The 13,185-nt window shown below is 50.5% G+C and overlaps 1 protein-coding gene across 1 annotated transcript in view; it reads left to right on the top strand.

The window, feature by feature from the left end:
- LOC119453202 (voltage-dependent T-type calcium channel subunit alpha-1G-like) overlaps positions 1-13,185 on the top strand; it is a 368,827-nt gene that overhangs the window by 290,486 nt on the left and 65,156 nt on the right. Inside the window, 9 exon segments of the mRNA XM_037715224.2 lie at positions 550-835; positions 2,782-2,874; positions 3,025-3,233; positions 6,647-6,837; positions 7,688-7,909; positions 9,116-9,409; positions 10,716-10,924; positions 10,926-11,138; positions 11,622-11,773. Coding sequence (XP_037571152.2) covers positions 550-835; positions 2,782-2,874; positions 3,025-3,233; positions 6,647-6,837; positions 7,688-7,909; positions 9,116-9,409; positions 10,716-10,924; positions 10,926-11,138; positions 11,622-11,773 — 1,869 coding nt within the window.

Here is a 13,185-nt window from a genome sequence, read left to right as displayed (position 1 = left end):
AAGTTCAAGAGCGTGCCGCGTAAGCTGGAGCTGTGCAGTGACACTAGAAACCAGCAACCAGGTTTGCTCTATCAGTCTCCAATAAGCATGGTCATGAGGACGACAGATCTAAAGCCACGTTGGGAAATAAACGTAGCGATGTGTAAGTCTCCTCCTACGCATTTGGAAGCTCAACTGTGACATCGCTGTCTCATCCGCTGCAGTAGGTTCCCTCAACTTTTACCAAGGCATAATCATCGTTATAGCCCGCCAGGGGAGTGCAATAACTACTGAAATTGGAGTCAAACACTTAACAAGTATAGTCACTCCCGCGAAAGAGAATTACCAGTACTTCCTTTTTTACTGTGTAAGTGCGTATTTAGCCTTCGGAAACTCTCGAGCTTTCATACACGCGGGCGAAACGTTGCCGAAGCGATTACACGAGGGAGGACACAGGGCGGAGTCAAAAAGGAGTCAGAATTGCCCGAAACGCCAGCCGAGGTCTTGCGTCTTTTGAGAGTCCTCCTAACGGCGCCTTCCTGTCTGTCCGTCCCTCCTTTCCCCCACCAGTCCAATCTCGTCGTACTACCAGGGTCTGGACGCCGAGAAGGACTTCATCTGCAGCACGGAAAAGGACAACGGAATGCACCGGTGCAGTGGCCTGCCCCAGCTCGTCCTGCCCTCGGGGCTAATGTGCAATGCGTCGGCGCAGCCGCACAGCGCCAACGCACCCACCAATGCGTCCTGCGTCAACTGGAACCAGTACTACACCAATTGCACGGCGGGGGACAAGAACCCCTTCCAGGGGTCCATCTCCTTCGACAATATCGGCCTAGCCTGGGTCGCCATCTTCTTGGTGAGGTCGCGCTGGCTGCCGTCGTTGTTGTTGTTGTTTATTATTTTTTTATTTATTTGCTATCCCCAGGTAGGGGCCGTGGCAGGGTGGGATTGACATCAGTATACATCAATATGTATCAGTATACATCAAACTTCAGAAAAAATAGTATACATGATTAGTTAATAGATTTATGGAAGTACAAAGCATTAAAAACATGAAGCGACACGTAACATATTTCACATACCGTGTTCAATTAACGCCTGAAATTGGTCCACTTCAACCCACTTACTTTCAAGGTCATTCGACTCGGCTACCGAGCGAGGAAAAAAGGAGTACTTAAGGACATTGTTTTTTGTTTGAAAAGGAAGCAAAGTAAAATGATTTCTGCGTCTCTTAGCGTAACCAAGACAATGTGTGACGTATTCATGTGTGTCGCTTTTTAATTTGCTTTTAACAACTTTAAACAAGAAACGGAAGCGCGCTATGTTGTTGTTGTTGTTGTTGTTGTTGTTGTTGTTGTTGTTGTTGTTGTTGTTGTTGTTGTTGTTGTTGTTGTTGTTGTTGTTGTTGTTGTTGTTGTTGTTGTTGTTGTTGTTGTTGTTGTTGTTGTTGTTGTTGTTGTTGTTGTTGTTGTTGTTGTTGTTGTTTCAAACCACAGCTCGTACCTCCAGGGGTGATTGGCCACAATGAGTTGATTGAAAATTGCGCCAAGCAAATTACCAAAACCTTCAAAACGAATGTTTTCAATGTTCACTTTGCTTATTAGTATCTGTCTTTTCTTTATCGGTAAGCACGTCTCCTCACTGGTCTGTTGCACCTGAGGCATAGAGAGCACGCTTAACGCCAACCGCAACGAAATGTTGGACCGCACATAAAGCCACAAAGCCAATGCCACTCTTCGGAAATGACGCAGAAACTAGAATGTTGATAACCAGTGGGCCTCTTCGATTATCCGTTCCTGACTGTCCCGGACTTCCCGAGGCGATGCTTACAGCCAATGAGCGTTGCATACGCAGCTTCTCGGACGATCCGGCACTCTCAGGGAACGGATAATCGAAAAGGCAAAGTGTGGCTCCCATGCATGGCCTCTGAGATTGGCAACACCCGCGGCGCGCACATCTCGGAGGGCATGTGCTAGGATTTGCGTCACATCCGCTGACCAGCAGGTGCACGTGTCGTCTGTTGAGGTGGTATGTACAGGCTGATAAGAAAATCAGACAACTACCAGCCTTGAAACATTACAATGGACAGAGAGGGAAATAGGGAGGGGGAAAGGCTGGCAACTGCCACCGAGAGGTGGCAGTTGCCAGCCTTTCCCTGGCAGTGCGTACTTTTTTAGGAAGGAAGAGATAGAAACAGAAGCTTAATGTTGGAATAAAGAAGCGAATGGTCTGAAAAAGTGAATGAAATTCTGCGGGGAAAAAAAGATTTCTTTTTTATTCTTGACCACCTGAAAAATTGGCCAGAGACTTCATGCCCCCAAGAGTAATAATAGTAAACCTTAGGCAAAATTTTGCGCGGAAACAAAAACGAAAATGTGAAACCAAGAACGTGAAGTTGATCTTTACGCTTTGTTTTACGTGTTTGTGTTATTGTTTTACGTGTTTTGTGTTTCGACACATTTACACGAGTGTTTGTAGAAAATGTATGTTTTCATGTCGTCACGTTGACTGCGGCAGCTCGGCAGTATTTCTAGTCAAGCGAATAAAATAATTGACAGTTCTTTCACATTATTTACTTGTATATGCATACAAATTCCCCTGCTACAAATATTTGCAGTTGACAGCGTGAAACCCAGTTTTCTTTCCAATTTTTCCTGAAGGAAAAGTGAACAAGAACGGCTCCTTTATTTTTCAGGTCATTAAAAAATTCCGGGAATTTCGCATCTCTACACCGCATATAAGTGTTCATCGGTAGAAAAAGATGGGGTCACTTCAAGTTTCCATTCAATGTCTTCCCCACAGGTGATCAGCCTGGAGGGCTGGTCCGACATCATGTACTATGTACAGGACGCACATTCCTTCTGGGACTGGATCTATTTTGTGCTGCTGATTGTGGTGAGTGTTCTACTTAGCCCAGTCGTTTGTGACTACACTCACGTTATAGCAAGTCGTTCACCACCACCTTCACAAACCCGTTGCTCTGCCTCCAACTCAATACACACTCCGTGCACTTTTTTTTTCTTTTTCCGTCTCCGGTGTGCGCAGATCGGATCCTTCTTCATGATCAACCTGTGCCTGGTCGTCATCGCGACGCAGTTCTCGGAGACCAAGAAACGCGAGATGGAGCGCATGCGCATGGAGCGCGCCCGCTACCACTCCAGTTCGACGCTCGCCTCGACGTCCGTCTCCGATTCCGGCTGCTACACGCAGATCATCAAGTACCTCACGCATCTCGGCCGGAGGGCCAAACGGAGGTGCGCTATGTTGTTGTTGTTGTTGTTGTTGTTGTTGTTGTTGTTGTTGTTGTTGTTGTTGTTGTTGTTGTTGTTAAACACAACAACAACAACCCCCCCCCCCACCTCCTTCTTCGCTGATTCGGCTAGAGGCTGCGTCCTCCATCGATAACGTTTGAGGATACCGTCGCTCTCGCGCGGCGTAAGAAGGTCCAGCGCGACTCCTTAATGAAACTGTGGCCTCTGCGATTCGGTGGGGCACGACGTGCGCGTTGGCAATCTCGGAGTCTGTGCTGTAACGATAGTCTCATTCTAATACTACTGGACGGAAGCCCGGCGCTAGTGCATGCATCCGCGTGCCAGTGTTAGTGTTACGCGTGGGGACGGTGCAGCACCTGAATTCGCCTAAACGGCGTCCTTCTTGCTTCAAGCGGCTCTGTTTATTCTGTTTATTAACTATATTAAGGTGCCAAAAACAGACAGCACACAAGAGAATACAACGGGACAGAGCGCCTATAGAGCCCAGTATAGTTTATGCTGTGTGTTTTTGGCGCCTTTATATAGTTGTAATGAACAGATACCAGCTTGCCCAACATGATGCTTGACATTTCCAACGCGCACATTTATTGTCGCAAGTTCGTTGTATGGCAACAAGTAGCCTAGCATCTGGCATATATGGTGGTTTAACGATCGCAGCACCAGATTTTCCCCCTAGCGGTGTTAGTGTGAAAATCTAACACTGGGATGACGCGCGCCTGTGTGATTGTGCTCGGCAAGTACATATGCGGATGAAAGTTGGGTCACGGTCATTCCGTTGCATTCGCTTCTGCTGGCCTGACATGATCTGCACGCATCAAAATACGACCACATGGAGGTGTACGCCAGCGCGTAGTGGCCGGGAGCGGTCGGTCGATTTTCAAGTTACCCAAAGGAGCCTAGACGTGTTTTGGTATTTCTCAGGAACGTGATATCCACCGCCTGCACCGTTCTGCACCTGTATGCGTTCGTGTTGCGAAGGCGAACGCCACAGTGGAACAACCTTAATTAAACAACGCGATGTCAGCGCTGTTCTTCCGCGGAGAAAAAGTCAGAATACTATTCATCCACGTGACCATCATGGTGACGTGATTTTACGCGTCACTGACCCACGTGACTACACCACACGACCTGTCGCGCGTTGGCAAGTGCAACGGTACCAATTTTGACAAAGAGAACAGCAAACCGTGAAACACGTATGCGGAGAATTTGAACGAATCGTGACGAAACCGCGCGCGATGTCTAACGTCACCCTGCCTTTCCAAAGTGGAGGGTGGTTCCAAATTTCCGCGGCGCTGAACAGCCAGCTTAGCTTCCACCTGTCTCCTTTTTTAAAAAAGCAATAGATTTAAGAGCCCTGTTAACCAGAAAGCACGGCTTCGCCGGCGTTGACAGTGCGTTGACCCTGAGCGAAAACTGCCTACCAATCACGGCGCGGCACGCGGCGCGTTTCTACCAATCACAGAGTGGCGCACGCCGCATGCACCACCAGATGGCGCTCACCTCCGCGCATCCGCGGCAGCGGCGGCGCCGGCCCTGCGGGGGAAAGACAAAAAACAGAACCAGGAAGCTCGCTTTCGTGCATAGCGCTCGCCGCAAGCATTTCCCGGCAAAAATTACGATTGCATGAGCTGCAGTTGCCGGGAAGCGTGTGAAGCAGTCAGGTATTGCGTTCTACTTTTCAAGGAGTACTGATACAAAAATTTCCGATCTTGTTTTTTTTTCTGCTGTAATAAGTAGCTAATGACCCAGTAGTCACGGCGCGAAATCTCATTTGCTTCAGAGCGCGAAAGGTAATTATTTGGAGTCTTGTTTGTAGCGACCAGTCCAAATTTCGATTTCAGAGAGCATAGAGACGGGAAAAGAGGGATCGTAAACGCTGTGGGCACGTGATCGCACAAAACTGTGAAGGGCGCAAGCCAGCGCGCTCACCAGCGCGCAAGCTTCGTGTTGCTAGTGCGTCTACTACGCCTGCACGTGCTTTGCGATGTCGTCGCCACCGTATTAGACGTGGCCAACCACTTTTGATTCGATCCACTACAAAGCACAGCGACTCGGAAAGTGCGGCCAGCGACAGCTACATGAATATGCGTATACGCACCGCTACAACTAGCACGAACCATTCGTCGAGGGCGCTTTGGGAATGAAGCATATTCAGGAGCGGAATACAAGGCGATGTAAAAATCGGCACAGCATCAGGCTTTGGGGCTACATAGTCTTGTTGGAAGATCATCAGACTGCTCTAAGCTCGCGCGCCTCGAAATGAAGCGAGCAAATCTTGCCTTAAGGGCTAGTCTTTATCGTAATAAAAAAAAAATCTGGCTGCTCTTCAATGGGGTCCATTCTAAGTGTCCAGTATCGCGCACGAACTGGGACCACTTCTCCCGCTTATCGACACCGACGGTAGCGAACAAGCATGCCAGGCGAGCTGGCGATCGCTGGGAAACGGTATAGACCTAGCTCGCGCTGGCCGTCTGATCCGGGGCCGACGGCCCTTGGGATCCGTCCGCAGCTCGTAATAAAGAACCTATATTCGTCAACACAATCAACGTCTGCACATTAATGTCGCTCATAACTGACAGTACGACTAGTTTTCCCGACGTCGTTGGTAGCGTCGAGAAAACCGTTAGCAAGGCGAGCCGCTTCGTAGAGACGATTGCTGCGGCAGCTGCGCTGACCGCTTGCGAGCCAAAATCACGCCAACGATTTACTATATCGTACAACGTTTTATAGCATGCACACTTTCGAGGTCACTTTAAGAGGTATCTCGTGTCAGAAACAAATTAAGCCGATTTCTGTGCCACCGTCAGCGGCGAAAGAGGCCAGCATCTCGACCACGGAGAAAAAGAAAAGCACCGGGACGATCGGAGCGGCGAGAAATTTGCTCGCCGGCCCCGCCCCGACGGCAGCGCCCGTGACGTAGCGTTTTCTCGGTTGTTTACAATCCCTGCTTGATGTCAATGTCGCGAAGTGCTGCGCTTTGCGGTTGGCTGCGCGCACGTAATTTAAAATTGATCGTAAATATGTTCTAAGCTGTATTCGCCACGAGAAAACTAGGTGGGGTGATGAAGTTAGGAAATTTGCAGGCGCATATTGGACTCAGCTCGCGCAAGACAAGGGTAATTGGAGATCACAGGGAGAGGCCTTCGTCCTGCAGTGGACATAAATACAGGCTGGTGATGATGATTATGATGATGATGATGATATTTGTCGCTGATATTTCGTAGACGACGTGTGTGTGTGTCCACCTAAATCGATCTCACAAGTTATCTCGACTTCAAACTTTTGTGTCAGTACTCCTTTAAATGCGAGGCTTAAGCGTCTCCCGAGTGTCGTGAGTGGGTTTTTTTTTTCTTTTTTTTTTTTTTTTTGCTTACTCGTCGACTGTGTACCCGCAGGTTTTTACGGTGGTACAGGCGGCGGAAGCGTCGCCGGGCCCTTCCACGCAGCCACCCAGAGGCGCAGCTAGCGGGACTGGAAGGAACCATCTCTCCGGTATCCGCCATGCGCGGTATCCGCACCCATTCGTCCCGACACCATGCAGACGACGGGTGCCCTCTGGAGGAATGCCACAGTCACTGCTCGTCTGGTGCGTCGCTCGTGCTGCGCGACCTAACACTGACCAAGTAACGCTCATTTCTGGTTGAAATAGACCAGTTTTAACCGACCGCACCCGCAGAGAATAATGAATATCGAAATTGTGTCGAAGTGAATAATAATAAGGCCTCCGTTTTCCTAAATATATACCACCGTGCACACAGGGAGCAAGGGTGTACCGCAGCCGCTTTAGCGCTGACATGAACCGTATTCCCATAAATGTTGAAATTACCCAGAACTAGAGCTGTGTTTCAATACTCGCCGTAGACGGCAAAGTAGGCGGCTAAGCGGACAGCGGCCATCTTAAGTCTCGTTCCAATTCTCCCGAAGGCGTCAAAGCAGACAGCTTCGCGAAGAAAGCACCGAAGTCAAGAACGATGCAGGCTACTTTCCTGTCCAAACAATACGGTGGCTGAGCTGGAAGCTTAAAAAGCCAACAGGAAGGTCGTCTGCGCACAAGCAAACGTAGACGCGCTTTCCTACGCCCTTAATGCCAGTCAGATCGTGTATTTCATAGCTTTACAGGCGCAAAGACTTAAAATATAGAAATAAAGTATGCTTTTCTCAACTTTTTCTTGTCGCCGCGAAGTGGCGTCACGTCGCAGAAGCGTCTTTCATATACGTCTTCCAGACGGTTTGAAACGCGTTTCAGTACATGGCCTCGAAGCTGTCTCGGCTGTCTCCTTAGCTGTATATGTAGACTGTCTCCGATGCTGGTCAGAATTGGAACACGCCCTAAATATTGCTGAAACTGTGAACGCTGTTACAGTATTCTAGTTCACTATAACGCGGTGTCCGCAGAGCGCAGCTTTCTAACACCACAAAATTCTGCACCTGCGCAGAGTCTGGCTCCTCCTGTTCGTCGTCTCCCGCTTTGTCGGCGGCGGCGCTGCCGGCGCTGTTCGAGGAGGCATGCGACGAGGCCGCCGCGACTGAGTGCTGCCACATGCTGGCCGTGCCGCCGCACGCCAGTCCCGAGGTCTCGGACGTCGACCTAGCCGCGTCGCCCAGGAGGCCCTCCTGCCTCAGGGTCAACGCCGGCAACTCCAGCAACAGCGCACCAGGTGCGCGCGCTGTCGGGCACATCTGTCTATTTGTCATCCATCTATTTGTGATGCTATCGTGGCGCCTTCGTGAATCGCTGACCTCCGAGATCAGCGCTCAAGACCAGCCGACGCGCGCCCAGCTCGGAGGCCATGCCTATCTGTGCAATTCCCTCGGGACTTCTTTGCGAATCTCTATAGAGTGGAGGAGGTGGTGGCCTGGCGTAGAGGTAGAACACCGCACGTGTTTCTTTATGCTCGCGGTCCCAAATTCGAATCCTCTTCCAGGCGGCTACATTTTTCAGGCTTAGAGACTGGCGCCTGAAACGGGCAACAACGAAAAATTAAGCAAGCAAGTCGAACGCACGTGCATTGCAATCTATGTGACGCGAAGATTTCGTTAAGAGGTTAATGAATAGCACTATAAATCTGCCCATTTCGTTCCTGCGTCTTAAAGAATCTGGCGCGCGCACATGCTCTCGTGTTCACGTGTTACCCCCCCCCCCCCCCCCCGCTACTGGCCTATACTTGTATTCCTTGTATTTGTAGCTTGTAATTCCTCCCCGCTACTCGCTTGCCCAAGAGCATTCGTTTTCTTTCTCTCGCCTTGCCACGACGAGCGAGCGAGCTAATGAGCTACATTCCTTTTGGAGAGACATTCCTAACGGATAGGTCTATTTATTTTAGGAATGCATTTAGAGATCGCGTAGCTTTCTGAGTTGATGATTGGTGAGGTCAGGCGCCCACGATTTTTGCCGCTGTGAAGTGTCGACCATCCAAGCGATGAGAGGCTGCGGTGTCCAGCTCTGATCCGGCTGTGAAAGGACAGCTAACGGACTGGGCTTCAGTAGTCGCTGAGAAGCACCAGCTCCCAGCCACTACACGCAGCCAACAGCCAACCCATTCCTAAGGTGTAACCGCATAAGGCTCAAACGACTCAATAAAATTTTCACCCCCACCATCCGAAGCGGCTGAGTGTGCTCCGAAGAGACTCACGTTGCGCGTCCAGGGGGTAATTGCAGTGGTCGCATACGGCCAATCAACCATTTCGACGACCAAGGAGTACGAATTCGTGAATAGTCGTATGTAGCGCATCAAAGCTCTAATACGCACAACAAACAGAAAATTTGGCACGAAAGGCAACAAATCACCTAATTCTGCCCAACAACAAAACGAGTTGTGGTTTTAAGCTTATCCTTTCTCAACGATCGCGATTGGCACGCGCAGGGCCGTGCACACCGCCGGTGCTGACTGAGCAGCCCGGTTCCACGAGGGCTTGCTCGGGGAAGAGCGTCTCCCTCCAAGCGCCGATGACGCCCGAGGGCAGCAGCGAGCTGCGACCGCTCGGTTCGGTCGCTAGCGGTTCTTCGTCGTCCCACCACCTGCCGACGACGGCCGGCGGCGGCGCCACGTTGACTTGCGCCGAGCTGCTCGCCTTCAGCGGCGCCCAGAGCGCCGCGCTGGCAGCGAGCTTTGCCAGCAACTTTGCCATGCACCGGTTCTACTCTACACTCAGTAAAGGTGACGCACGCGCAGTTTGTCTAAACGTTTTGTTGGGTTTTCACCATGTGGGCACGTCCTGAAAGCAGAAACAAAATTTGTTCCTGCCTCGTAAACTGCGGCCAAAGACGTATTATCCCAGAAACGTATTATCCGAACGCTGAGTAGCAATCTGCATTCGGATCATGCGTTTCTGGGATAATATGTTTTTTTGGTCCGCAGTTTATGAAGCAGGAACAAATGCCTAATTGAATTAGGCATTCTGCTCTCCTTATTTAACGCTTTCCGTCGCGAACATGCAAACCGAGACACCTTTGAAGGTTGTGCGTCAGTGATCGTTTCCTAGTCGCACAGTTACGTTTGAGGTTGCACTCGTGCGTCAACGCGACACCTTCGTACGCAAACGCTTTAAAGAGAATTAGATGCTAAATGCAGGGATGAGGTTAACCGGAAGACATTCAACCATCCAGGCGATGCAGGCGCGCGTATGCCGGAAACTTGGCGTGTTCCATATGAATCGTGTGACATTCACGCGCGAGCTACGTGCGAAGCTTTGTTGCTGCATCTGTTCTTGACAGCGCGATGAGTTTCTGCACTCATGCTTCGTGAGAACTACTAGCAGCTCCGTCGGCATTAAGATTAAATGAAATTCTAGGAGTAACCAATTTCATCATCATAATTCTCGGGTCATCAACTAAATTCTGGGTCATCGAACCCGCTACCTCGTGCTAAGCAGCCCAATGCCATAGCCGCTAAGCCCCCGTGGTGAGTGTTCGACGGCATGTTCGTTGCACCCGAGGCCCCAGTGAGCCGGAAGCCACTGAAAAGTGGACGTCACTGTCCTTTCGCTGCAAGTTGAGGATGTAGCGAGCTCATTGCAACGCTTTAAGATGTGCAACTAGTAGCAGACCAGAGCTTCTAATCATGCAGAAAGGAAAAGACTATGAGTGGGGCACTAGCGCGACACGATCGAAGCCAAGTGAGTCGGCCCAACACGTGGTCTTCACGTCAGAGCGTGCACGTGGTAGGTTTTCGGGCTCTCGCTGTGCAGACAGAAACCCGGCAGAGCAGCCAAACAAGGGCACATTGAATCGAAACTACCTATAACCAACAAATTCGCCACCAGATACGCTGACTCTCAGAGGTCACGTGTTGGGCGGACTTTTTGAGGGAATGGCTTCTTCACGGAGAGTTGGCTTACCGAGGCTGGCTGGGTGACGTGCTGCTCCCTTCTCCCAGTTTATTTCTTTCCTCCGTGGTTCTAACACGGCGATGCCCCCTACGTACTAGAACAACAAAAACAATCTGATCCAATTTCTCGCTGCAGGTACGAAGCATTACTCAGCACCGCAACTGACCTTTCATTCCCACGGGGGATCGCGTCACCGGCGCGCCAACGACTCTCCGTCCCCGTCATCGGGTTCATCGTCGGCTTCCTCCTCCTCCTCCTCATCTTCGTGCTCGCGACACCACCATCGCCATCGGCACCACCAGCACGACGACGAGAACGCGTCGTACTCGTCCGCGAGCTGGGACGGAGGACGAGGAAGACTCGTGGTACTCCGAGTACGAGGACGAGCTCTCTGGCAGCGGTACGACCCGGGTTCGATACCGGGGCCCCTGCTGCCGCTTCTGGAAAGCGCGCCAGGCCCAGCTCAGGCGCCTGGTGGGGCACCAGTACTTCCAGAGGGGCATCCTCACTGCCATCCTAGTCAACACGCTCAGCATGGGCATAGAATACCATGATCAGGTGGGTAAGGTGTCCCGAACACAGCTGCTGGCCTACAAAGTCTGATCATATGGACATGTTTATAGGGGTGGGCGGAGTTTCAGTTGGTTGTGCATGATAATGTTATGACACGAGGATTATGCATACACAAAGAGAGATGGCCCAGAGTCAACAGACTGTAAAAGGGATTTCTCGTTAGTAATGTCAAAAAAAGTTATTCTGTACAGAGCAAGGTGTGAAACTGAACAGTGATTAAGCTGAGGGCTATGAAAAATGGATTATGGACAACAAATTTTATAAGTCATTGTTGCAGTATCTCTATGAAACGGGCCTGTATGCTTATATTTAGCTCCATTATGACGTTATGCCGCGTGGCAATTGCTATCGTAGTCGACCAATGAAGTTCGTCCACTAATGAAGTCTTCTAATAACTGCGTGTTACATTTGAGATGCCCCCAATCTTTCGATGATAACGGTGGGCGCTCTGACGCTGGTCTCTTGCAGCCACAAGAATTGACCCTGGCTGTGGAAATCAGCAACCTCATCTTCACAGGCATCTTCGGCCTGGAAATGTTGCTCAAAATTCTTGCTGAGGGATTCATGTCTTACATCAGCAGCGGGTTCAATCTCTTCGATGGTGTCATTGTCATCCTTAGGTGAGTGTCTGTTTTGCTCTATCGCCGCTATACGCTAGGCTGCTGGACCTTTCATTGCGTTGCTTCCATTGGACTGAGGTCCCTTAAGGTTATATTCCGAGTGTGGCACTTGCAACCTGTCTTGTTAAAAAGGTGTTTTTGCAGGTGCGCAAGCACGTTCACCTGCATAACACGCTGCAATTTATTTGCTGTGTTCGCGTGCGAGCGTGCGCAACTCTCTGTATGCCTTGAAGCTGGCTTCTCCACAACAAGACGTTTCTTGAGGGGAAGCCTGCTTCTGTGATTCGCTTAGGGCCTACTTGCGCTCAAACCACGAGCCGCACTGCACGCCTGCCGCACCGCACACCTGCCGCAGCGCACACCTGTCGCACACGTGCGGTGCTCGGAAAAACTGCACATGTATCACACAGGTGTACGCGTTTTGGTTTACACAAAGTCCGCACAAGCAGTGTAAGCTGAAATTTCTGTACATGTGTGTGGCATGTGCAGTTTTCCGCACGGCCGCACGCATGCAGCAGACGTACGTGCAGTGCGGCAGGCGTGCGTTTTGAGCCCAATTCGGCCCTTAGTCTTGCGGGCTATTGCACCATTAAGACTTCGAGTACTTCCACGTATGGAGAGCGCATCATGGCTTGCGATCCTCCGTGCATTAGATGAGCCTCCCGCGGTGGGCAACGATGGTGATCATATTTTTTTTTCATTGTCCAGCAGCGAGGTAGTGATTCGCCGGGGCGATTATGACAGGTGACTGGGCGACTTTTTCTCACGCACGTGACGTGTGTTACATGAGAAAGGTGGAGAGAAAGATTTAACAATGGACGAAAGTTGGAGATGTCAGCCGAGAAAGCTAACACCCATATTCACAAACGGGTCATCTTCCTCGACGAATGGAACTGAGCGCCGCCTCTTGAATGGCCGACACAACTCACATTTCAGCAACACTCAATCATCAGTGACTCCTTCCAACGATGGGTTTCTTGACAAACACGACCGCTTTCCAACGCATTCGAGTAGGCGCTGAAACGCAATTGTTACAAAAGCTTTCGCAAAGAAATTGCCACGAAGTGTCACTGTGTGGCCTCCGAGATCGCAACCGGCGTGCATTTGAAGGCATGCTTGTGCGATCTCAGAGGCCACGGTCATTGCAGTGTTGCGGCCACTTCACACGAAGAACGGCACGGCCATCCACTTTCGTGAGTCGAGGTCGAATGTCTCAGTGGAGTAACTTTCCATAATACGAGGGTAAGTGCCCGGCTTCGTATTTCGCGTAGAGGGAAAGCTAGAAGAAGAAAGAGACAGAGAGAATTGAGGAAGGAAAGGCAGAGAGTTCAACTAGACTTTGTAAAGTTCGCTACCCTACACGTGGGGAAGGGGATTGGGGAGTGAAAGAAAGATAGAGAGAGGGGAGACAC

This window comes from Dermacentor silvarum, chromosome 5 (genome assembly GCF_013339745.2).
Source record: "Dermacentor silvarum isolate Dsil-2018 chromosome 5, BIME_Dsil_1.4, whole genome shotgun sequence".
Lineage (NCBI taxonomy): Eukaryota > Metazoa > Arthropoda > Arachnida > Ixodida > Ixodidae > Dermacentor > Dermacentor silvarum.
This window is presented reverse-complemented; position numbering and strand designations above follow the sequence as displayed.